Source organism: Corvus brachyrhynchos, unplaced genomic scaffold, assembly GCF_000691975.1.
Source record: "Corvus brachyrhynchos isolate BGI_N302 unplaced genomic scaffold, ASM69197v1 scaffold346, whole genome shotgun sequence".
Taxonomy (NCBI): Eukaryota; Metazoa; Chordata; class Aves; order Passeriformes; family Corvidae; genus Corvus; species Corvus brachyrhynchos.
Window position 1 is genome coordinate 3,778,513 of NW_008238644.1, and position 25,893 is coordinate 3,804,405.

The 25,893-nt window shown below is 51.6% G+C and overlaps 1 protein-coding gene across 1 annotated transcript in view; it reads left to right on the forward strand.

Moving 5' to 3' along the window:
- Positions 1-3,758: 3,758 nt before the first annotated feature.
- The window catches only part of DRP2 (dystrophin related protein 2), a 27,271-nt gene continuing 5,136 nt past the window's right edge, over positions 3,759-25,893 (forward strand). Inside the window, exons 1-14 of the mRNA XM_017737492.1 lie at positions 3,759-4,119; positions 12,084-12,220; positions 16,375-16,508; positions 17,311-17,467; positions 18,542-18,662; positions 19,125-19,393; positions 19,884-20,030; positions 20,524-20,602; positions 21,786-21,846; positions 22,234-22,295; positions 22,571-22,645; positions 24,566-24,767; positions 24,976-25,061; positions 25,760-25,893. Of these exons, the coding sequence (XP_017592981.1) occupies positions 12,113-12,220; positions 16,375-16,508; positions 17,311-17,467; positions 18,542-18,662; positions 19,125-19,393; positions 19,884-20,030; positions 20,524-20,602; positions 21,786-21,846; positions 22,234-22,295; positions 22,571-22,645; positions 24,566-24,767; positions 24,976-25,061; positions 25,760-25,893 (1,635 nt within the window). The 5' untranslated portion in view covers positions 3,759-4,119; positions 12,084-12,112. The remainder of the gene's footprint in view (positions 4,120-12,083; positions 12,221-16,374; positions 16,509-17,310; positions 17,468-18,541; positions 18,663-19,124; positions 19,394-19,883; positions 20,031-20,523; positions 20,603-21,785; positions 21,847-22,233; positions 22,296-22,570; positions 22,646-24,565; positions 24,768-24,975; positions 25,062-25,759) is intronic.

Below are 25,893 nucleotides of genomic sequence, written 5' to 3' on the forward strand. Positions count from 1 at the left end.
CTGCTCTGGGAAGGTTTTTGTGCTTATTGATGCTAGCAAAAGAGGTATCATTATTTATTTTATATCAGTTATTTAAAGAAAACAAACAAAAAAGCCCCCCAGGATGGTACAATATCCAGTCAACTAAATTCTTTTCTTAGGGCCCTAATTCTAGTTTTGTTCCTTCTTGTTGAAGAAAGGCTCTTTGTGCTCTGCTCCCAAGCCTGCTGGCCTGTCTAATGTACTGGAATTGGTGGGCTGGTCTGTCCCTTTGTGCAAGATCTGTTCCTATGGCTTCCCCTTCACAGGTAGGCACAGCACAACCACTGAGATCCATGATCCTGCATCAAAACAGAGCTACAGCTCTTTGGATGTGGACAGCTGTGAGAGAACCCAGCCCTGTCCGATGCTTTAATTAGGAGGAAACCTGGAGGAGGGAGCCCCATGTCTCAGGAAAACAGGGATTTGTAGGCTCTTGGGGAGAAACTTGATTTCCTCAAGCCATAAGGGACCTTGTCCTGTCTCACAAGCCTTTCACCAAACTCTTCTTCAGCAGATGGATCCGGAAGGGCTGTGGGTGTATGGCTCCAGGGAAAGTGCTCCTCTTCTTGGTGTCTGCCTGTATTCTCCTTTTAACAAGGATAAGTCTACATTCTGTTCCTGGCTAAAGCATCATTCTCTAAAATACTTTAATTGGGATGAATTGATAAATTTGAGCTTTACTCCAAAAGGGAAAGAATGTACCAAAGTTTACAAAGGATGATAACAATACTTCCCCTTCTGTACTAGGGGATGTTCCTTCTCTTTCAGGAGATTTGATGTTTCAAAGGAGGGAAGAGTAACTGCACATTTTGGGAACCAATTCCCTGTGACAAGGACTATTTTAGAAGATAAAGTTAATTGATGGGAACTTATGGGAAGAAAAATATAAAAGTAATAGCCTTTCATTATATTGAACCCTGAAGTTTTGTGTTGAAAATGTGAACACCAGAATTTTAGTTAATGTTTTTATTTGGTTGGTGATGCAAGAATAATTAGTGTGATGGATGTTCCAGTTTACAAGTGATTAATAATGGCTTTGTATATGGAGAACGTGAAACAATTTAGGCTGAAAGCAGACGCAGCCCTTATTTCTAGCTTTTAAAATTTTCAAACTAAAAATACTGTCAGTCTCTCTCTCTCTCTCTATATATATATCAATTTTATGTTCAAGCCTTATAAAACCTGTCTTAATTTTTACCTATTGTATGATTGTACACTGTATTTAGCACTGTGCCTATTGAGATGCCCCTGTTGGGTGGGTGGACATTGTTAGTTTTCCTAACAAGGTACATATTTGCTGTTTCATAAAACATAAAATGCCTGAAATGTTTTATTAGGGGAAGACATGAGGTAGGTTCCACTGTATCTTCTGGAAGCTCAGCTCTTAGAGTTCCTTGGGAGATTTTTTTTGGCTTAAATTCTCTTCAGAACTCAAAGCACACCAAATTTAGCCTCTCAGCTCAGAAACCTTCCCATACACTTTAAAAAGTTGTAGTGCTTATGTGAAAACTGCGATTATGACACATCCGAGCTGGTCTCCCTCATTCCCTTTGAGTTCTGAATTCCTCCTCTCTTTGCCCTAATTATATCCTTAAAACAGAAAGTATTGGGGGACTTGGGAAGATGTTCCCAGCCCTGGAAGCAACTCTCCCAGCAGAAATTCTGCTTTGCCTCATAATTTAAACTAAACTGACACAAGAGATTTTTTTTTTCTCTAGTGCATTTTGCTGTCCTTAAACAATCAATAATTTAGGATGCTTGTACTGCAAAGCACCTTGTTTTTGTGGTTCATGCTGTCTGTTCACATCTCTGTGCTGATGTCTGTCTTGTGTGAATGTGTAACTTGGCTTGATATGTTTATCCATGTTGCCATGTCCCTGACAGATGCTGGTGGTGACAGACACATGCTGCCATCGATTTGGCCATGTCTCTCTGGAGAACAGTGGCTTTGGAGTTGCCTGGACAGACTCTGTTGTTATTTCCCCCCTCACTCTCCTAATTTAACCCAGGACTTATTATTTGTGCGTATGCACAAAAATAGCCCAGCAGAGTCTCTGCTCATTTCTGTCTTCTGATCCATATCTGGGGTTTTTTTTTGTCTAAATAGAGCTTTCCAGGAGGGATTTTGTTACACCAGTACAGCTGTTGTGGAAGCAGAAGCTACTGAAGAAGCTTTTAAGAGCAGAAGGTGTGGAGTGAATAAGTATTCTTGAGTCGGTACTGGAAGTGTTCAGTGTTGCTCCTTTTGGAACCAATGATATGGAGGCTGCTATTTAAAAATCTTTCAGTGTAGTTCCATGAGTTTTCTGTGCCCCACTTTGCTCTGCTCCTGACTCCTGGTGCACCCATCCAGGAGGAAGGGAGAACTTCCTTAGGGTCAGCAGCCCACCTGCTGCAGGTTCTAGCTGGTACCATCACAAGGAGCTCACTGGTTTCTTGAGGACTCTCTCAAACATATTTTACACAAGATCAGCTGTATTTTGAGTTTTAAAACTTCTCCAGGTTTAAACAGGTGGCCTGGAAAAGCTTTTGATCTGCTCACATCCCCATGGTGTGGCACTAAAGTTTTGCTCTGTAAGGTGCCCAAACTGGCTGACAGGTGGCTGTGGGCTCCCCACCCTGCTGGGCACAGCCCTGGAGCAGAGAGGCGGTGGGACCTCTGGGCAGCACCATTTCCTGACCATCGTCCCTCAGCTCACAGGAAGCCTTGTGATGCTGCAGGGAGTTTGCCAGGTGTTATTTCCATTGCTGGCTTGGCCAGAAGTGATTTTTCAGGAATGTAGTGGAGTTGTGAAGCTGTTACACAGCTGGGTCTGAGTGAGCCAAGTGAAGCTGCATTTTAGGATACACCTGAGATGGGGAATAAATGTATGAAAATGGAAAATGTTTACAAACAGCACTGATATTTCTGGATAACATGACTGTATGAGCAGAAAATTAACATCTTTAGTCTGTCAACTCTGGGGAAAAAAGGGCTGTAAGGCTCATTAAAGATTGTTCTGACAAGGACCAGGAAAATTATATTTCCCGAGTTTTAATTTTCCCATGGAGAGGCTGACACAGTCTAGTGCTTAAAACACAGAGCTGGGATTAGATTTGAATCCTCTTTCTTACCAAGTAATTTAATTCTGTTTCTTTTTGTGTTGTATGAGAATAACATCAGTGGTGACTTGAGCGGTTTGAAATCCTTGGGTGGAATGATCTGAAGAACTCTAAACTCTTATCTATGGACCAAAATCCCAACTCTGTGTCTGTTTGTGTCCTCATCCAAGCTAGCAGCTCAAATCCTTCTGTTTCTTGTGAGCTGAGACAAGATACCCTGACATTTAAAAGATCTCCCCAGCCTGGAGAATTGGCTCCTTCCTTTACTTCTTTTTCTTTTCTAAGAAGAATAGGAAGTACATCCAAAATTAAGCGATAATCCTATTTTTGCTCCTTTAATTTTAAAATGGGCTATTCTTAAATTATAAAATCTTGTGTCAGATAACCACAATTTGGGTAAGGAAGGAGGCGAATGTGTCTGGCATTTTCCAGCACGCGCGTGGCCATATCTAACCTAAAATGAGAGACGCCAGCCCCGAGAGGCGGTGGGAGATGTCGGCGAGGAGTGGGAAGCGTGTCTGAGCCCAGCAGCCCGTGTCAGGTCTCCAGAGGTCAGACCACGGCGCTTTCTGTGTGTTTGTACATCTCCCCTCCTCCCTTTTCTTTCCCCCTCTCCATGTGTATTTTGTCTCCTCCTCCTCCCGTGCGTGCCTGTCTTTGCATCTCCACTCTTCTCCCTCCCCTCCTCCGGATCGATCGCCGGCCGCGATCTCCACAGGGCCGGGCACTCGGTGGGCTCGTCCTTGTTCCCCGCTGTGTTTTGCCGAGTCAAGGGTGTCTCTTTGGAGGCTCGGCGAGATGCTGCTCGTGGTGATGTGATTGCATAGCAACACAGCAGCCGGGGCGGTGGAGGAGGAGAGGCAGCGTGCGGCAGCGGTGCTCAGCCTCAGCATGCATCCCTGTCACAGGGACTCCTCTGCTGATTCACACACACAGCCCCTCTCCCTGCTCCCGAAGCCCGCTGCCCCTGCGTCTCAGACCTGGCGGACTCGGAAGGTAGGCCATGACAAAATTTGTTTCCCACTCAGATCCTGGCTGGGCTGGAAAAACGGGAGAATTTGGACAGATGGCTAAGCTCGGAAATGCGCTCTTTGGGGGTGTGCGTGTGTGTGTCCCTTCGCAGCAGCGCTGCCCATGCATGTGCGGGTGAGGAAACTTGCAGAGAAGAAAAGAAGGGGTGTCAGGGTGAGAGCAAGAGAGGTGGCCAAGACCATTTCCACAAGGGAGAGGCTAGGGACCAGTTCGGGATGCGGATTCCCGAGGCAGACAACATCCCGGTTTCACCGGCTCTGATGCTTTGCACATTGAAGGCTTATTTACCCTGGCAGTGTTTCCGCCTGGGCTGAAGGGCTGCTCCGGGCAGGGTGCGTGGTGGCCTTCTAGCATCTTCCTGGGAGGATTAGGCAGCAGGGCAAGGCAGGGACCCAAATATTCCTCACGTAGTAAGCAAGGATCAGCCCACATTCCCAGGTCTGCCCTTTTCATTCACTACCTTACACGGTCCAGCCTTGCTCCTTTATGTGTCCGCCCTCCCCTCCCCCAGCTTCTCCCCAACCCCTTTCACTCATCGTTCCTCCTCGGCTCTCAAGGTCTTCTGTTGCCACCACTGACCTTCCCTTGGATGCAGGCAGCCCTGACCGACTGCAGAATCGCCTGCAGGAAGCACAGGACCTTTCCTGCTCCCCAGGGCTCAGCACTCTGCCTCCCTCTCCCTGCCAGACAGGACAGCCTGGGCTGTGGTTCCTCAAGATTTAGTGCCACTGATTTTTACAGGTCCCCAGTCCAGCCTGTTTCCTTCAGCCTTCCCTCCAGCACGGCATCACACAGCTGTGGAGGTCCACTGGTGGATGTGCCAGCGTTGTATTTGTGGGGTCTCAATGCTGAGATTGCCCATGTGCAGTGACAGGGGTGTGGAGCAATTACTCCCACGCCCTTAAATACCATGCTTTCTCCAGGAGAAATCAGTGTTTGTTTGTATTTTGGGTTTTAGTGTTGGAAAAGAAAAAGTCTAGTCGATTTTTTTGTCCGTTTGTTTTCCTTGTGCCCTAAATCCAGGGTCCCTCACACCTCTCCTGCTGCTGCTGCTCACCTCTCTGTCTGGACCCGTGAGAGTTCTTGCTTGATTATTCTCTTTAATGGCCTTTCCTGCCCGACCACAGGGCTCTTGTTGAGGAAGCTGTGTGAGGTCCCAGCCACAAGGTTCAGTTGTGCCGGGAGAGTTTCTGTTCTCCTGGCACCCATGCGTGGCTCGTGTGCCCGCCGTGGCTCTGGTGCCATCTCACACCATCCCCTGCCAGCTCCCCGTGCTGAAAGCTGCTTTCTCTGCTGCTGTGGGAGTTGGCTGGGCAGGGCTCTGGAGACAGCAAGGACGTGGTGGCACTCTGGAAAGGACCTGGACCATAGTCTCATTTTGCAGCAGTGTCCAGGAATGTGGGTGCCCGGAGTGCTGGGAGGGGAAGCGTTGGAGTGGGTGCTGTGATGTGATGCTGTGTTCAGGTCCTGTCTGTCAGCTGGAGGAGCTGAGGGGAGGACCCTGTCTCTGGGTTAATACCTGAGGCAGATCAGTGCTGCTCTCTAAAACTGGCTGGGACTGTAGCTGTGAATGGGGCTGCTCAGGTTGGAGTGGCTCTTTGCAAAACTAACCAAAGTGAGACAGGGAAGGGATTAAATGAATGAGCTCGAGCAAAAGCCCTGAGTTCTGGAGACATATGGTGAATTTCTGAATATAATCATGTTTTGAGAAATATATTCAAGGCTTCCACTCTAGCTTGGATGTCTGTGATAAAAGCATGAAAGAGGAATTATAAGTCTCATGAAATAAGACATACTGACCAGAAAGAATTCAGTCTTCAAAACCCCCTCATTTTTATAGGTATATAAAGATGAAACCAGTCTTTTCAGAATTGAGCCAAAATAGCTCCATCCCATTTTCCTTTGCTGTTTCCCTTTGCATAAGAATAAGATCACTCTGAGACATCTCAAGCAGGGAAAGGAAACGTGGCTTCATGGGGCACACAGCCTGGTCATAAAATTCATGGCCTCAGAAGGCCAGAGAACCTTGTGCTTTGGCAGGGAGTTTATTATAAAGACAACCTTAGGGGCAAGGCAGAATATTCATTTTAGAGAAACAGGTGCCAGCTTTACAGTGAGAATGAGAAGCAGAGTGCCAAGGAAGCCAGGAGTCAACAGTATTGCCTTGGCCATCATAACTGAGTGTGGGTGTGCTCTTCCCACTGTTGTTGATCAGTTACACAGCGTGGCAAATGGGTGATGTGCTTTTCACAATGCAGCAAAACTTGTCTCCTGCCTTCAGCAGCAAGGAAGGGAAAGTTCAGGTGTTTAGAGGAGAAAGACAAAGACAAGACTTGAGGTTTTTACTGGTTTAAGTCAGCAGTTTTCAGGGCTACTGGAGCCAAGTTTCTGAAGAAGTGGGTTCAATTTTTATGCTTGGTGTGACCTTCTTTCAGTCATTAAGCAAGTGATTTCCCCCCTACCCTGCTGTCCCTTTTGAGAAGTTGCTGCTTCCCCTTCTCCTGCTCCTTCTGTCTGCCAGGTCTATCAGGCAGCAGCTTCTCTGTGTCCAGCACAGCAGGGCTGTGGGCTCACAGCTGGGTCCTCTGCCTGCTTGAGTCGTTATTTCAGTACTTTAATCTGCTAAGAGATGGGAAGAGTTCCTAGGAAAAGTGAGCTTTGGAGGGAGCAACTTAAAACCCAGCTGGGAGCCTGAAATGACATGCAAAAGAAATTTAGGTTTTTCAATCTTCCTTAAAAAATTCCCGTAAGTTATTTTTGAGCAGAGAGAGGGGTAGTCAGTTTTGCATGACCATGTTGTGGGCATACACCCACACTCACCTGGTGAGGTGGGGACATCATCATCACAGTTTCCTAGTGCAAAGCCAACTGGTGAAATTTTTCAGTTTGAGATTGTGTGAATGTGTATGTTCTGTTGCTTGGGAAAATGGAGAGTGAGTGAGCCAGGGGAAGGGATGCTACTTCTTTATTAAGATGTGTGGCACCTGTTTATCCACTGAATGAAAATAATGTTTTGGTTATGAGCTCAGAGTCCAAGTGGCCATTTAAGAAAGGAGCTCATTAGGTGTTAGAGTCCCCACTTGGCCCACCCTCAGTGAGTAACACATCTTCTGTGCTGCTTGCTCACTACCAGATACAACAGAGGTTTTATGTTACTTCTTATGGACAGGTGCTTAATTGAAGCACCCTTCATTTTAATTAATGAAGGGAACCAGGTTCTTTGGCTGAAGTGCAGCGTGAAGCCCAGTGGCACCTTTGGCATCTGGGATTTTTTAGCCCTCACTTGATGGGGTTGAAAATGCTCCCACATGTGGAAGATTGCTGATAGTCCCCTTTTGTGGTACACAGGAGCATATAACAACCAGGAGAATGCTGGGATGATTTTTTTGTGGGAGTGTGTTTGGGTATCTATTCCTGGTTTGTAAAGAGATGGAGATTAAGGGCCCACGCTCTGAGAGGGAACTGTGTTGTTTTTATGTTGATCCCAGCAGGACAAAGGTTTCCTCTCTCTCACCAGACCTTGACCAGTGGGGTCCTGGGAAGTAGGTCGTCTGGCCCTTGATCTCAGACTTAAATTATTTACTTACAAGTGCAGAAAACAATTTTTGCTGAAACAGGATGTGTTGTTAAGCTGTCGAGGGAGTCCTGCTGTCTGACAGCCTGGGAATACTGCCTTTGTTAGCATCTACATGGGAGCTGAACTCTGAAATATCCACAAGCCTCCCACCTTTCCCCTTAAAGGACGCTGAACATGCTGAGCTGAAATGTTATTACTTCTCTGTACAGTAAGTTAAACAACAACAAAGTCATTAACATTTCCAGCAGCAGGGAACATGTTTGTATTTCCACTCTCCTCATGGAATAAAGGCTGAGCTGAGCTGCCTTGCCTCAAGATGTTCCCATATTTTTTTCCTTATAGGCCAAGATCTGAAGTGGAAAGTTTCAGGAAAGAATGTTTTGGAGGGAATTAGCAATTCGAAGCATAAATTGTGTGATTGAGAGACCTCTTGACCTATTTGCTGTACTTGCTGCTGTTATATGTGGTAGAGAGCTGGAAATTCAACACCTGACATTACACTCTGCTTCCTGTGACAGGTTCCTGATCCTGGGGGTTGCTTTTAGCCATGGAGATCATCTGCAGTGTGAATTCCCTTGATGTTGGGGAGAGTTTGGATATGGGTTTGTATCAGGAGGATTTTAAGCAAATGCAGCAAAATTGCAGAATACTGTGCATCATGTGCGCTGGTGGTGGCAAAGCTGTCACCTTCCTTTTGGCTGGGATGGAGAAGAGGTGCTGCAGGAGCTGGGACACAGCCTCTCCTGCCAGCCAGGGATGCTGCTGCAGCAGGTCTGTAAAGCAGAGAGAGCACAGAGATCCCTGAGTGGAGCAGAGAGTTGGGTGACAGAGCTGAAGCAGAACTGGTTGAGCAAAGGCCATTCCAGCTGCCTTTGTCAGACTGCCTGGAGAGCAGGGAGTGGAACATGCTCTCCAGTGCTGAATTTGTAACAGGTACAGCTCATGTAGGAAGAGGGAAAAGGGAATTATTTTGGTTTTAATACACCCTAATGCCCAAGCATTCGGCCGTTGAAATGTAACATCAAGATTTTTGGCTTTCTTATTTTTCAACTAGAGGATCATCAAGGTCTCAACTGTGGTAGTGGCTTGGGTACTAAAGTGTTTGGAAGCTGTAACAGGGCACTGTGGAACATGTACCGCTTCATTTCTTAGGGTGTACTGGGAGCAGAGGCAAGTGTTGGGTGCTTTTCATGTGGGAGGATGCAAAACAGTGCAAGGCAACGAGGTTGTACCTGATCCTTCTGAGAACTGCTCTGACCACCTCTGTGGGACCTCCAGCAAAGACCAGGTGAGAGGCACCAGTGGAAGAGGTTTCCCTCCTTGCTGTCTCCACTGTGTGAGGGGATCGCCCCAGTCCTGCTCCATGGTGACTCTACAGCTGCTTCTTGTGGTGTCCACCTGTGGAAATTCTCACCTGCTTCTGCTCACCTGAGCCTTGATGATTGTTCTGCTTGCACAGATGTGTGTGCCCAGGGGACCAAGCTCACTTTATATCTGTTTGAACAGCCTGACCACTTTGTTCCCTGAGTCCTCCAAGGGAGGATCTCTCAACTCCTTTTCCAGTAGAGGTTTGGAGTAGGCTGTGGGGATGATTAGCTTTTGTTGTCAGCACTTTAAATCTGATTTGTGTGGTGTTGAACCTTGGCTGTCATTTGCTGGGCCTCCAGCACCAACCTAAAGCAGAGTGCAGAAGCTGAATGGTGGTGTGGGAGAGGCAAAGTGGATCACAGGTTTGGCTCTTGACAGGCGTAGGCATCAGGCAATAGGAATTTAGCCAGGAAGCATCCACAAAATCTCTACTCCACATGGTGCAGCCCCAGACACAGAGCTGTGCGGAAGCACTAAAGTAGAAGTGCCACAACTGGAGCCGTTTTGTGTGCCTCAGCAGAGAAGCAGAGCAGATCAAGAGCATTTCTCCTTGCCTGGTTCCAGCAATAGCAGGGAATTTGGCAAGGGGTCATACGGAGCTGTTGGCTTGCCTGCAGACGTGCCTCTCCATCTGGTTGTCTCTCTCTCCCCCTGAATGTCCTCCTTTGTGCTGGCTGCTCTGCAGCTCAGTTAGTTCCACATTATCTGGGTTCTCCACCTCTGGGCTTTGTCTTTGCTCTTGCAGAGTGGCAAGGGGCGGCTGAGCCACTGCCCTCCACCCTGCACTGGTGTTTGTGGCAGGACGTGACTGGGTACTGCCCTTTGCTTGGCACTCAGCTTGTTGTGTGACTGCTGCCTTGGACAGGCCTTAGTTCCCTGTGCCATCTGTGACCTGATGGGCCTTGTCATCCCTGGAGGAGTTGAAGGAGCCCAGCACTCAGGCGGTGCAGCAATGGCTGTTCTTGTTTCCGTGATGCTGGCAGGGAGCCTGGAAACCCTCCACATCCTGCACGTGGGTACCTGCAGGGCACGGGTTACCCACCCCTGTCTCAGAACTGCACCTGCAAGTGCGTGCAGATCTGTCACTGAGAAAACACAGTCACAGCAGAGCTCGTCACCTTCCCGGTACTGCTCCTGTTCTGCAGTGCTGGTGGCAGGAACAAGGGGCCAGGCTGTGCTGGGAGGACTGGGAGCAGAGAGCCCCTGTGTGTGGTGTTGGAGGGCTGGCTGAACTCGTCTGGCCAGCACACATCACTGCAGTTTCACTGCTCTGTGCTGCAGAAAAACCCAGGCCTCAAGATGGCAGCTCCAGTGAGACATCACAGAGCCTCACTGGCAAAAGCCATGGATTTCCCAGTCCTGGGGAAGAGCTCAGTGGCATTCCTCTGTTAGAGGCTTTGAGGAAAAATACCTTTTCCCACCCTGGGAATTGTAGCTCTGCTGGATTGTGTCATTCAGAGGTCATTTAGAGGAACAGAGACCAAATGGCACAAGCACTGGAGGAAGAGGAGGTGGTGTTACCTTCTGTCAGAAATCTCCTGTACTCTTGGAGTTGGGTAAGATGAATTTGCCCCAGGGGGCTGGGGGGCTTTGAAGACCCTGAAATTCCTAATTATAAATGTGGGTCTCATAATCCCCTTATAATCCCCTGCCTGCACGGGGAAAGGAGCAGGGATGCACAGCCTGCAGTGTTCATTGGTGCTCCTGGGCAGGAGAGGGAAAGGACAAGACCTTGGATTGTCAGCATGCTGGAGAGCTCAGCACAGGCTGTTCTGCTGGAAAGGGAGAGAATTATGGCTGTAAAAATCGCTAAGAGATTAAAAAAAAAGTCATAACAGGATAATCTCTTCTCTTAATGTGTGTAATGGAGGGGAGAGAGGCAGTGAAAGCTCAGGCAGGGGTGTGAGGGATGTGAAAGTGTCAGAGACGGGCAGCGTGCGCAGGGCCGGGGGGATTTCTCCTCAGCCGTCTGTCCAGTGTGGCTGCTGTCAGTGCAGGATGTGCTGCCTGCTCCTGCCCTGCCAGGGCCAAGCAGGAAGATTCCCAGCTGTCCAGCTGAGCTGGGTGTGAAGGAGCCAACAACCTTCTTCCATCAGCATCATTCATTCCCCTGAAAGCAGCCTCATCTCCACGCAGACGTGAGCTCTGGCTGCTGGAGCAGGTGATTCTTTTACCTTCTAAAAGTAGGAAAGCAGTCACCAAGTTTTCTCTGAGCTTTATTTCTCGTGGCTTTCTGTAAAGCCGAGATGGTGCTGGCAGTGAGATAAATCCCTATTTTAGCTCGTTTAGAGTCCAAACAACAAAACCCAGCAGCACTGTGACCAGAGGTCGCATTTCTGATCTATGGAATAGTCAAGGGGCCACTGCTAACTGGCTTTACAGGTCATACAGTTCAAAAAATGGGGATAATGAAGGGAATTTTATAGCTCATAATGAGTAAAAACTCATAAAAAGCTAGCTCACAGTATGAGATACATGAGGCTGGGGCTCTAGGCAATTTCCCTTCTGAATAGAAAAGGAAAAAATATGTTTGAAAATGTTGTCTGTTATGGGGATATGTCTGTTCTGCCTAAACATAAGTTGTTCTGGATTAAAAACCATGCTGTACCACCTGCTAGGAAGAACATGAATGTTATCTCAACCAAAGCTAGCACAGTGGTCATGACAGTGATAGCCCCTCTCCCTCCCTTTAAACCATGGGCATCTCGTACTGTTCAAGAAACCCAACCCTTTCCAAAAATACACTATAGTCTGTGGGACTTACTAACAGCATGTCAATACAGCAAATTGCATAACCAGGTGCAAAAAAAGAGTTGGATGTTTAGATGAAACAAGATTGCAACACCAGTAGAAGTATATTAAATTAAAAATGCTTCCTTTTAGTCTCCAGCTGTCGTGGCAGCAGCGCTCCGGGCAGCTGGGAAGGGGGTCAGCTCCATGAGGAGGTGCAAGCTGACCCAGGGACTCTAACGCTGCTTTTCAGGTGCTCCATCCCCATGACCATCAGTTCTAATGCAGCCCCTGGTGATGCAGGAATGGCTCTACGTCCTCCCGCGATGTCCTGAGTGGCACATCCCGGACCAGGCGCAGCACAGCAGCACTGCCCGCCCTCTGTCTCAGGTAAGAGCTGGGCTCTGGGAGTCTTTCTCGTGGCAGCTTTTCGCAGAGGTTGCAGATTTCTGTGGGGCAGAGCAGGCTGTCTGGTGGCAGGGAAGGCTGCCAGCCCCAGCCCCGCCGTCGCCCGCACTTAATGAGAGCGAGCGCTCTCCTCCAGCGCTCCGGCTGCAATGTGTTTCCCAAAGCAGGGGAGGAGAGACAACCTGCAGGGCTGGATTTCAAGCCTCTTTCACAATAAAGAGCGAGAGGCTACTGTTAACAGCTCTTGTGTATTTGGTTGGGGTTTTTTTTCCCCTGGAAACTTGGAAGAATGTCAGCTTTTGGTGAAAATGTAGGTTTCTGCTCTTCCTGGTTGCAGAGAAGAGCTTGGAAATAAGCCCCTGGTGGATGCTGTAAGGCAGAGAAGGAGTCTGACCTCTTTCTAATCTCGTTCTCTTGAGGGACAGATCTTGGTCTCCCTCCTCCTTGCCCCAGGGTCTCTGAGCCCCAGGCCAGGTTCCTCACCAGAGGGGAAGGAAGGTCTGGGGACCTCGGGTAAATAGCAGAGCAGAGTGAAGAGCAGAAAGGTGTGCTGGAAACTGTCTGCAAAGCTGCCTGCACTCTCACTGAGCTGTCAGGAGCTGGTTTAGCACCTTTAGGGTGGGGAAATGCTGCCTTGGCTCTGCCAGGCTGTGGATCCCTCTTTGCCTGTAGCTGCAGGTCCCAGGGTACCTCTCACCTGACTGGAGACTGATGGACAGTGCCAAAGGTTCCTTTGGGCACTGGCAGTGTTCTTCCCAGGACAAATGAGGTCCCAGCTCTGCCTTTTCCTTTTTCGGTGTGCTTCCAGCATGAAAAGCAAAGGCTGAGCATGAAAAGCAAAGGCTGAGCCTGCCGTTTCTCCCTACTGTGGCTGACCATCAGCCTCGATCCGTCCAGCCTCAGGGAGCTGCGGGAGGAAGGCAGAGCTGTCTCTGGAGAGGCTCCAGCATGCAAGAATGAGGCAGGGGGCAGGCTCTTGGTGGCTGAGTCAGGGTTTATTGGCCCCAGGGTGGCTGTTACAACGCTGCCGCTGGGCCAGTGCACGGGTGGTTGATAAACAGCCCAGCAAATGAAGTGGGGAGGGAGAGGGGTAGAACAAGATGAGTAGGGAAATGTCTTTCCTGACCTGCCTGAGCAGCCCAAGCCTCTGTGAGGGGATCAGAGCCCTTTGGGATTTGCTGGGAGAGAGAAGGGGAGCAGGAGTCGGAGCAGTGTTAATGACAGTCCACCTCGTTTGAAGGTTCTGCTGTTGCCACCTAGGAAAGAGCCTCCCTCTCTTGTCCGTGCTAGTCCTGAAAGCTCTTGGCAGGCTGCAGACAGCCCATTCTCAGCGGTGTCCCGGCCTCACTGAAGCCCCCTCCTCCAGTCTGGCAGCTGCTCTCCCATCTGTTGGAGCCGAGAGGTGGTGAGGAGAGGAGCTGGCTGTGCTGGTCCCACAGGGAGGGACAGCACCCGTCAGATGTGCAGGCAAGGAAGGAGGGGAAGAGAGGGAGAGATACTGGGAGCTTTTCTTTCCCTCCCTGTAGGTGGAAGAGAGCATGATAAAAATTCTGGGCGTCAGGACTGTGGGGGACACAAGAAGCCAGCCCAGAGCTTTCTGGCAAAAAGAAACTATTTGCACTTGGTCCAGGCTGGCATGAACATCTGCTGGTACCCAACACTGTGCTGGAGCACATGGGGGACAACAAGGGCATCTTTGACTTTTTTGGGATTAGATCTCAAGAACCGATTTACCTTCTGGTTCACTGAGACTTGATGGGATAATTTCCTAGATAAATCTCTTCCCTGGCAAACACCCTTGTCTGCTCTGTATGTGCTCCAGCATCTGAGCCAAGGTCTCTGCTGGTCATCCCCTTTGCCATGCCCTTGCAGGGATGCATCTTCCCCAGTGCCCAGAGCAATGACCCTGCACACACCTGATGTCCCACGCGGGGTTGCCCTGCAGCGGACAGACCTCTGCCCCCCTTGTGCTTTGGGGGCAGCCACGGGGTTAAGGCAGGTTGGAGGCTGCTGGAATGCCACTGGACAAAGCTGGGATTGAGGCTGGCTCTGAGGCGCTGCCGCCTCCCTCCACATTCCTGGGGGGTCAGTGCTCGGGGCGCCCAGCTCTGCCGGGCACCCAGTGCCTGCCCGCTGCCCTGCTGGGGGCTGCTGCTGGCAGGCGGCGGAGTGTGGCGGCTGCCGCGGGCAGCCGGCGGGGCGGGAGGCGATGCCCGCTCCTCCGGCGGATCTGGGGCTGAGCACGGAGAGATGCGCTTGCCAGAGCCTGCGTGAGTGTTCTGCGCCCGAAAATAAACCCGTTCCGGGGTGGAGGGGGAGTGAGGGTCCAGGCTGGGGCTCTGGGGAAGGGATGCTGAGGGGATGCTCAGAGGGAAAGCGCTTATTTCTGCCTCTGCTCGCTTGCAGGGGTTTTGTCTGAGGGAGGCAGATGTTCAGCACCTGCTCTCTGCTTGGTCATTGCTATGGGGTTATCTACTGGGTTTGGGAGTTGCAGGCGTGGTGGGCTTTTAACTTATTGAATAAGGCTGGGAGGACTGTGTTGTCTGCAGAGCTGTGCTGCAGTTGCACCCAGGTAGAGCTGATCCCTTCCTTTGGTATCCCCTGAGATAGAGGGGAGGGCTGGAGCATTCCCTGGCAGTGCCTTGGGACTGACCTACTTCAGTGCCATGAGGACTTGCACATGCAGAGTATTGATTTTTCTATGTGCAAGCAGCAGTTTTAGCTCGAGTGGATTATTATTTGTGGCCCCAAGAATCCTGTGAACTCTGTCGGTGATGGTTTTCTCTGTTTTCTTGGTGTTTTTGGAGTGATAGGATGGGGAGGCAGAGAACAGCCTGTTGGATGTTTTTAGATGAATCAAACTTAGCACCAGTCTTGGCGATCATTTGATTTTTCTCTGAGAACTGGTGTGGAGGGGGTATTTTTAGCTGTGCAGCCAAATTCCTTGTCTGGTTGTTTTCTCCTGCCTGTTGTTTTCCTCGGCTTGGCTGAATCTCTTCTCCAGACACCTCCATGAGTCCTTGGACAGCACAAGTGACAAGTATTTACACATTCCCCTTGGAAGAGCTGCTGCTTTTCCCCCAAAGGCAGCTGCCCTTATCTGGCCTGTTGTATGCTCTGTTTAGAAAGTACTAACACATTTAATTATGGTTGATTAAGCACCTGGGGATAATTATCTCAAGCGAGCTCTAATATCAAAGCAGCAGTCGATCGAAATGCTGCCATCTCTCCAACACAACTCATTGATGTCTCACTTATGGGAATGTGTCCATGTGTTTTACTTATCAAACTGTGTTTTTTGGAGAAAAAATCCCCTCTCCCTCGCTGAGTCCTGTGTGAGGGGCTTCTGATCCTGTGTGTTGCTGTCACCAGCACGTGCAGCAGAGTGCACCGTGAGCAGGGGCATGATACAGTGCTAAAGGCTCAGGAGAGGATTCCAACAAGGATTTGTTGTCCAGGGATCAGCACCCAGTTTTTCCAGCTGAGTGTGCTTCCTTCGTGTGGCTGGGTTAGGATTTGCTGTCATCTCTCCATGGCCTCTCGCAGCACCCTTCCCACGGCTGCTCATTCTGGAGAGCTGCGGAGGAGAAGCAGCATCTGTGGAGGAGAAGTGGCTTCTCAGATTTGCCATGCAGGCAGGGAATATCCTGAAGCCTCTGTAGAGGAGCAGGTGGCAAGTCCCAGTGTTGGGGATGGCATAAAGGATGTTGGCAGATCCCCTCGGTGCCTAGGAACAGCAGGATCAGCCTCTTCTCTAAGCACAGCAGCCCTGAATAATGCGGGAAAAATCATCATTAGCCCCGCAGGCACTGTGACACATAAGGACCAGCTCTGGCTTAACAGCTCTCAGTGAGATAAGCTCATTGCTGGATAACTGAGGAGAGCAGGAGATGTGCAGTAAGCCCTCCCTTCGACCTTTGCTCTTAGTGCTGCTGGAGCTGGCACTGCATCCTTCCTCCAGGGACCACCAGGAGTTTCCTGGGAGCTGCTAGCAGACCACTCAAGGAGCAGGGCAGCCCCCTTGAGAGTTGAAAAACCAGTCAGGGTTAGTACAGAGCAGGGTGGGTGTCCCCAAGCAGGTTCCCAAAGCACCAGGCAGTGATCTCTGGGTGCAGCGTGGTTCTGTTTCTGCCCAGGTTGAAGCCTCGCAGGATGGTGCAGGACCTTCGTGTGTAACCCCCCGGGCTCCAAGCAGTGCTGCCGGGCCCCAGGCCCCTCTGGAGATGAATCTTTGCTGGAACGAGATAAAAAAAAAATCCCACAGCCTTCGGTAAGAGTCCTGCCTGGAGCAAGCTCCGGGCTGCCCTGGCCTTCCAGCCTTGCTTGCTGCTTGTGATTGTCAGGAGGTTTTTGAACTTTTTTGCTTGATGAGGCACATGAATGCCCAGTGACCTTGGCTCGGCTCCCCTTCTGGTCCACAGACTTTTGAATCTCCTTATGCTGGAAAGCATCTCCCCCATTTCTACCCATCCCGTCCTCTCGTCCCTCCTGCTTTCACTCCTGCTTGCTTTCTTCTGTCTCTCTATCCTCTGCCACCTCTGCAGTTGTCTCTTTTTGCCCCAGGGCTTTGTCTCCACCTGCTCTGTGCCTGTCCCTTCACTGGGAGCCCTCTCCACTGTGTGAGGGGAACATGCCTTCCAGACTGTCAGAGCTTTCAGCTCCACAGCCAGCACGACAGAGAGCTTAACTGGGGCATGTTAATTGTCTCCTGCCTTAATCCAAGGCTCCTGGAAGCTGCCCAGACATGTAAATGCCATCCCAAGCCCCCCATGCTAGCCAGAGCAGTTCTGACCCATAGGCAAACATGGAATGACTGTCCTCTGCTCTGGGCTCCAGGGTGAGGAATAGCTTCAGTTTCCTGTTCCCAATGCCTCCGTGCTTCACCCCACCTGGCAGCGTAGCCTCTCTGCTGGCTGGGGGTCATGCACAGCCCATGCTGAGGTGTGCTGCCAGTCACTGAGGAGGTCCTGGGGGTCAGCACCCAGCCACGGTGCTGTGCTTCCCCTCCTCAGGGAACCTGCTCCTCTCCTGTCTGTCTATCTGCCATCTCACTGTCCTTGCTCTCCTGCCAGGGCTCGGCTGGAGGCCTTCTCTGACCACAGTGGGAAGCTGCAGGTGCCTCTGCAGGAGATCATCGACTGGCTGGGGCAGAAGGATGAGGAGCTGTCGGCACAGCTGCCCCTGCGGGGCGATGTGCTCCTGGTGCAGCAGGAGAAGGAGACACACGCGGTACGTTCCTTGTGCCTCCTGGTCACTGCTGGGATGGGTTTGGGGTGGGCAGCCCAGCCTGGGACCCGTGCCTCATGTCACTGCCCATGCCACAGCCTGTGGGTGCACCAGTCCTTGACTGTCTCCACCTCTGCTTCCTGAAAAAAGGCAGAGCCCATCTGGTTTTAGACAGTAAACCCACATTACAGCCTTGAGTCACCTGCAGCTGGTGGTGAACCCTGCCATTTGTAGTGGCTTCCCTAAGTCCTACCTCTCCCTGGCCTCTGCTTTTGGGATCCTGGGGCCTGAGAAGGCTGCTTGGTCTAGGGGCAGTCCTGTGGCTGGAACAGAGTGATTACTGAACACATTATCATCATATCTAAAGCTGGGCTACACCCAGACAGATCAGAGTTTCCTGCTCCCATGTTCACAGCATTTTCTTCTCACTGCCAGTAGCTGTTGGGCTTTAGTTGTTTTTACCTTGAAAACAAAAAGAAAATGTTTACTGCTGCTATCCCTCATTCTTGATGGAGCTTCCCTGGTGCACAAACAGCCCATCCAGCAGACAGCACTGGTGTGGGAACTGCAGTTGGAGGGGAGGAGAGGACAGACTAAACCAGCGTGCCTCTGAAGTCTTCCCTGGCAGATGTGCTGCTTTGGGGCACCCTGCTGTTCCTCTCCTTGCTCCTGCAGCAGCTGGACCTGTTGCTGAGCGGCTGCTGGAAGGACTGCTAGTGTGGCCATGCTCTCGCTGCACGAGTGAGGAGTGTCTCCAAGCAGTGCCCCTGAAAGCACCGTAAATAAAACAGTTCCTCTTGTGCAGCCCTGGCTCAGACACACCATTTTGGGCTCTCTGTTCTGTCTCCCCACTCCAGCAAAGCTGCAGGCCAAACCTCTGCAGGAGCCACCTTCTGGCAGGTGGTCATTCCTTCCCTGAACTGCAAAAATATTTCTCTTAACACTGACTTCTTTCTGTGTGTCCAGTGAGGTTTGAGCCTTGGGGTGAATAAATCACTGCAGCATTTGGCAAGGGGGCAGCCAGGGCACAACTTTCTGCCTCAGCCTGCTGTCTCATCCCTGTGCTCTGCTCTCCAGGCTTTCATGGAAGAAGTGAAGTCTCGGGGACCATACATTTACTCTGTCCTGGAGTCAGCACAGGCTTTCCTTTCCCAGCACCCATTTGAGGAATTAGAAGAACCAGCTTTAGAAAGCAAAGGTCTGTGGAGCTCCCCTTTTTTCCTCTGGTTTCCCAGCTCCTCCTGGGCTGGTCTGGAGAGGGTGGAGTGGAGGTGGCTGGTGTGGCACAAAGCTGCACATCAGTGCTCTACCTCACACCACCATGCCCAGGCTGTGCCCAGTCCTTTGGCCAAAGGTCAGACTGGCACAGGAAAAGGCAGAGGCTCCTGGTGCAGTCCATCATGAGGGGGGCATCTCATGAGGCAGCACCACATGTGCTCTGGGGTGGGTTTTTAAAAGGCAACATGGCTTCTGCCTGTGAGGATAGAGGAGCTGGTGCAGAGATGGATACTATTATTGTTTGTTTTCCTTCCCTTTTCCCAGTTTTCCCTAGATTTTTTAATCTCCCATTTCCCCGTCCTCTCTCCATCCCTCGCCCCACTCTCCTCTGGGTTGGGCTCTCATTTTGGATCCCTGTTCCCCTCCTGCTTTGCCTTCACAGATGTGTCTCCCCGGCACCGGATCCAGAACATCAGCCGCTTTGTCTGGAAGCAGGCGAACGTGGCCAGCGAGCTGTGGGAGAAGCTCACGGCCCGGTGCGTGGACCAGCACCGCCACATTGAACGGACACTGGAGCAGCTGCTGGAGATTAAAGGGGCTATGGAAGAGCTCAGCACGACCCTGGACCAGGCTGAAAGCGTGAGGGAGACCTGGGAACCCATCGGGGACCTCTTCATTGACTCCTTGCCAGAGCACATCCAGTCAACCAAGGTACTCCTGGCTCTGAGAAGGCTCCAGCCTCGGCCCCAGAGGTGATGAAATGCTGCTTCCCAGGAGGACAGAGCTGCTCCCATGGACTGCTCAGTCCAAGGCAGCCTCATTGCCTGGGATCTCAGGGCCAAGTCCTCCTTCCCACAGACCCCCTGCTTTGTGAGGGAGGTTTTGGCCAGCAGTGTCCTGAACAACTGGCCATGCTGAGTGCCTCATCATGGCACAGACCTTACACAGGTACAGTGGCTCAGCATAGTTGAGTCATTGTCCCCATTGCATTTATCAGGAGTCATCTGCAGCCTGGTAGGTTTGGTTGGGTATTTTTAACCCTTCTAAGGTACCCTGTGGGAGGGTTAGTCAGCAGGGGCTTGCCAGCCACTAGCCCACCCTAGCTTGTAGCAAAGGAATCGGATCCAAGTCCTGGCTGCTCACCTGCTTCTTTTCCTTCTTACCCTGCTCTGTGCTTGTGTCCCTGGGCATTGGACTCCAGCTGTTCAAAGAGGAGCTCTCCCCTGTGAAGGATGGGGTGAAAGTGGTCAATGATCTTGCACACCAGCTTGCCATCTCAGATGTCCACCTGTGCATGGAGAATTCCCGCACCCTGGAGCAGATCAACACCCGCTGGAAACAGCTGCAGGTGGGAAGGAGTCAGGAGCAAGCACTGCAAACAAACCATGGGCAGGAGGATGCTGGGAAGGGCTGTCACTGCTGAGCTTCAAGGAGGATAAAGTAAGGTTTGGCACAGCAGGGATGTTCCTGGAGGAGGAGAGCATCAGTTCAGTGTGAGGAAAGTGGTAAATCTGCAGAGATCTTCGTTGGGAAAAGGCAGTGGGAGGAACAAAGGGAGAATCAGGATGTGTTGGTGGAGGGGGTCAGTACCAGCTGTGACTGCTTTGATGTCTGTGAGAGTGTGGATGCAGGTGAGCTGGAGATGTGGCTGTGCTGCCTCAGCCTGTGGGAGGAGGTGCAGAGGGTTTAGCAGGCTGGGGGACACAAATACCAAGAGAGGAGAGGAAGGAAGAGCATCTGTGTGCTGGGGCATGTCTGAGTCCACCCACAAGCCTTCCTGAATGGGTCATCAATCCCAAATGCCTGCTGGACTGCCAGTGCATTATTTTTCCATTCTCCAGGCCTCCATAAACGAACGCCTGAAGCAGCTCCAAGATGCCCACCGGGACTTTGGACCAGGCTCTCAGCACTTCCTCTCCTGTACGTGAGCGGGTCCCCCTGCCTTCTGCCATGAGGTTGCCTCTGCAGAGCAGCCTGGGCTGTGGCACTGGAAAACAGGGTGCAAAGTCCTGTTGCTGAGGCCAGAGCCACGCACGAGGCTGGAAAAGGGCCCAGGCTGGTGCCCGGTGCACAGGAGCCAAAGCAGAAGGCATCTCCAAAGTTGGCATAGTGCTGCCTCACCTTGTGGGACCAAGGGTGGGACGTGAGTGTGGTTTCCCTTCAGAGCACAGAGCTGTGACACTCGCAGCAGCAGCTCCCAGGGGACACCAGGACTGTGTCAGCCTCAGAGCAAGACAACAGATGGCAGGAAGAGGCCGTCCCTCAATTCCCGTGTTAGTTATTTGGAGGTTAAAAATGTGCATTTTCAGGAGGTTTTCATTCATGTGGTGAGGTAGAGGGGTGCTGTTTCTACATATCAGAGCTGTTGGCTGACAGCTCTCAGACCTGCAAAGGGTGGGCAGCAGGTTGTGCTCCAGAGCCTGGGGTCTGTCCTTGGAAATGCTGAGCCCTGCAGAGTCTTTGGATGTCAGTGGGATTTGTTGGCCTGTGCTTCTCTGCAGACTGTGTACTCCTATCTGAAGGGAAGGATAACTTTTCCAGTTGCTGGAATTGATACACTGCCTGTGAAAAAGGAAAATAACCGAGGGTCATGCAATGGCTTCCATCCTCTATACAACACAAGCTGGCAGGCAACTGGTGTAGGATGAATCCTCATCCTCCCAAGATACTGCAGCTGGCACACAGAGCAGGAGTAACAGGAGCAACACATGCTTCGGGTGTCTGAGCCAGGCCATAACAGGCAGTGCTGTGTCTGTGTGCCCAAATCTCATCTGCTATGAGCCCTGCCCACTGGTGGCCATAGAGTTGCCTCGGGCATCATCAAAAGCATCAGGGAGTGTGTCTTCCTGAGTTCTGAGCTCAGCCAGGTACAAAGCCCCTGTCTTGAGAGGAAAGGTGTCTCTAACAAGACCAGCAGTCTCATGCCTTTCTTATAGGCAGCATCCCCTTGCCTGCACCAACACCTCCAGCTGGTGATCTGGGAAGACACAGCCTTTCCAGAGGCACCCACCTGTTGGCACAGTCCTGCTGGGCTGGCATCAGAAACAGCATCAGCTTAGGGGAGCATTTGGTGTTGATCTGACACACGTTTCTCTCCTTGCAGCCTCTGTCCAGGTTCCCTGGGAGCGAGCCATTTCCCCCAACAAAGTGCCATACTACATCAAGTGAGTGTGTTCCCAGACACAGCCCGTGGTCTTCTCTGGCCTGGCAGGATCAGGAATTGGGGACCAATTGGGAGAGGGGGGCAGTGAACAGACTGGAGTGAGATCTCACCTCCAGTGAAGCGTGTCTTGCCCAGCCTGGCACAACCAGGCTTTCCCTGCCTGCTGGGATGCCCAAGATGAGGGGAAACCGTGGCTGGAAGGAGAGGGATATCCTACTGTGGGCATCCTTCATGTTGCTGTGGCTGGGGAACGTGCTCAGTGGGATGCAGCAGTGTCTGCAGACACTGAAATGCTCCCTCCTAGTGCTGGCCAGGTCCTTTTTTTAATCTCTCGTGGCAGCTTTTGGTTACCAGATTGACTCTTGGTCTCCATCTATTTTCCTTCCAGCCACCAGGCCCAGACAACGTGCTGGGACCACCCAAAGATGACAGAGTTGTACCAGACGCTGGGTAAGGAGGCTGTCACAGAACCATTGGAGTAGTATCTGCCTCTTTGCAGCATGGGGTGCACGTGGGATTCCCCCAGGCCACCTGCTCCCCTCTGTGGCACAGGGTCCCCCAAAGCAGGGGGGTGTGACCCCTGCCAGGCTCTGCTCCTCACCCTCCTGCACGTGCTCTGCTTCTGCTGGTGGGGCTGGGGTCTGGGCACTGCAACTGCTGCTTCCTGCCCTGGAGATAAGGATGTTGTGCCGTGGTTTTATTCTTGTTTTCCTGTGTCGCTGCAGCGGATTTGAACAACATCAAGTTCTCAGCTTATCGGACGGCCATGAAACTCCGGCGGGTGCAAAAAGCCCTTCGATGTGAGTGTGGGAAGGGTTTCCCTCCTGCTGGGTCTCCCTCAGTGAAGGCATTAAACTAACACAAGCTTTTATCAGCACATCAAAGGCAGGAGGCACCAGGGGACAGGTAGCTGAGGCGAGAAACCGGGAAGATCAGCCTGGGAAGCTGAGCAAATCCACCAGTCTGTGACAGTGCCTTTCTTTACAGGCTTGGGGTGGAAATGACTCAGGGGCAGGTGTTAGCCAAAGGGATCTGAGAACAAAGTGGTCCAGCTCAGAGTTACAAAGCTGTGGGATCAGGCAGGAGCTCACCAAGGAGCTCCAAAGGAGCATGGAGAAGGTGTGGATGTAAGTGAGAGACGAAACCAGCCTCACTGGCAGGGACAGAGAGGGTTTCACTGCTTAAAGAGCAGGGAGGGAGCCAACAAACCTGGCTTCTGCACTGTTGGTGAAAACTGGAGGATTAATAGCTGGGTTAATATGATACGACAGGAGTTCAAACATCTCTCCAAGAGGTAGCTGCTCCTTGGAAACTGCTGAGGAGCTTCTGGTGGAACTGGCAAGCAAGCAGATGGGAATCTGATAGATGCAGCATCCTTGGCTGCTCAGAGCTTTTGACAAAACCTCTCACCTAAGGCTCTGTCAAAAAATCCTGCAGCAGCAGCCTGAGGGAAATCCCCTTCCTGAATTAATTGTTCGTGAAGGGGAGGAGGTACAGCCAGGCAGCAGTGGGGTCCCAGGCAGTCCTGTGGAAGGGCTGGAGGAAGGCAATGAGCCAGGGTACGAGGAGGTTGGGTTCTCAAGGGAGTCGAGCCCTGGCTGTGGAGTATTTTCACAACACTGGTGATGAGGCTGCCCTGTACCCAGGGGCATTCAGGGATGAGGTAATGCAAATGGAAGAAAGCAGCAGCTGTCTTTTGGCCACCCTGTAAAAGTGTCCCTGCAGCAGCAGCAAGGTGGAGAGGAAACAAGGGTGAAGAGTAAAGGAGAGCCCTCCTGTGTGCTGCTTGTGCATCTTTGGTTGTGCATCTCTTGCATCTCACATGCTGTGCTGTCGCCTTCTTTCCAGCCCAGAAATGACTTGAATAAGTGCTCTTTATTCAAGATATACTTGAGAAAAGGGCAAGGAGGTTGCCAAGGCAGCTTTCCCATAATGAGAAGTTTGGTGGAGTGGCTGTGTAGGAAAGAGGCAGTGAGGGATAGATCAGAGCCATATGCAGTCGTGGGCAGTGTGGACACGAGGGTGGGCAGGAGCGATACTCCCTGGCACGGGAGCTGGGGCTTCCCAGTGCAAGTGTAGCAGCTTTGACAGGAGAAGGGAGGATTTTTCCACAGAGTGAAGTTACAGTGTGGAGAAGGCACACAATCCCCTGGTGAACATAAATGGTCTCAAAGATGGAAGGATTTTCAGGAAAGCAATATTGCTGGTTGCTAACACAGTAGCACATACAACCTGCAGCCATAGAAATCTGAAAGCTCACGGTGTCCTAGCCCTGTTTTGGATTTGTGCCTCAACTCCCTCACTCTGTCAGAGCTGGAGACAGGACTGATCCACCTCTGGGCAGCTGCTTGTGGGGTCTGTGTGGGTCTGTGCCCCCACACCTGCCCCACAGGGACCTGGCATGTGCAGAGAGGCCAGCACTGGGCTCTGCACAGAGCTTTCCATGGATAGCATTTTCACAGCTGTGGCTGGACATAGCAATGAGGAAAGAAGGTCACAGAGAATGGTGGCTCAAGGTGGAGATGTGGTATTTTGGGAGAGGTTTACAGGTGGGAGAAGAATTCTAGGAGCTGTGCCCATCCTGCCAGCATCTTTCCCAACACAGTGTGGGACTAACACTGCCCCAGGTTAGGACAGGGCTGCATCTCTCTCCTCTTGGCTCTCACCTCTGTAATTTCCTCCCTTTCCCTCTGATCCTTCTGCCCGTGCTTCCTGTGCAGTGGACATGGTCACCTTGGGCACAGCTTTGGAAATCTTCAATGAGCACGACCTGCAGCCCAGCGACCGGGCGATGGACGTGGTGGAGGTCATCCACTGCCTGACCGCCCTCTACGAGCGGCTGGAGGAGGAGCGGGGCATCCTGGTGAACGTGCCCCTCTGCGTGGACATGAGCCTCAACTGGCTACTGAACGTCTTTGACAGGTACCTCTCCCTCAGCGTCCCCCGAGCTGTGGGGCTGCCAGGCTGGGGAGGAAACCTCCGTGCTGCTCTTCCAGCTGGCACTGCTGCAGAAAGGTTCTGGCTGCTAGTGAGGGGGGGCTGCCTGGTGTGTGCTTGCCTTGATGACCCCCCTGCCAAAAAAAACCCACTCTGGAACATTTGCCAACCTGTGCAATGTCTCGTCCTGCAGCGGCCGCAGCGGGAAGATGAGGGCTCTCTCCTTCAAGACGGGCATTGCGTGTCTGTGCGGGACAGAGGTCAAGGAGAAGTTTCAGTGTGAGTCCCTTGTCTTCCTCCCCCACAACCTGGTGAGAATTAACTTGGGGAAAACAGGAGTGGTTTTGTTTCCTGGCTTACACCTTCTTTGCCCAGGAAGAGCAAAGAAAGCTTTCCTGCAGTGACTAAGATGCTTGCATCATCACCTCTCCCTCCTTCTCCAGGCCTACGCCACCACCGAAATTAGGAGGTGTTTTTGTAGACTGACTGGTGCTGCAGTGATCTTGCTTGCATGGCACTGTAAGGAACAGTGCAGAGAAGGCACACAGGAAAGTTATCCAGTGCTTTCCAGAAGGAAAATACCAGGGAGCACATGGGTGTGGGGAAGTAGGTTTCAGGCACATTGCTTTCCTCACTGCATTTTAACCATGGAATGCTGTGGAGGGGAATATTGTGTAGCATAAGGAGCACCAAGGGGTTAAATAAAGGGATTGAGCTGATTCATAGAGGACAGGCTAGCTGTGGCTGTTAAATAAATGATGTATGTAGCCCCTGTCTGAAGAAGACTCTAAACTGGTTATTAGGACCTGGAAGGATACTGGTGAAGGTTATTTAATCATAGCTCAGTTTTTTCCTCTTATTTGAGCTCCCTGCTGGAGGCAGTCAGGGGGTCCCTGGTGTGACCCACACACTGCTCCCCCGTGCCTGCCTCCTGTTGGGGTGCTGGGGTGTCAGCTGCGCGTCTGCCCTGCCCGCAGATCTCTTCAGCCAAGTGGCGAACGCCGGGGGACTGTGTGACCAGCGGCACCTCGGCGTCCTGCTCCACGAGGCCATCCAGGTCCCGCGCCAGCTGGGGGAGGTGGCAGCGGTCGGGGGCCGCAACGTGGAGCCC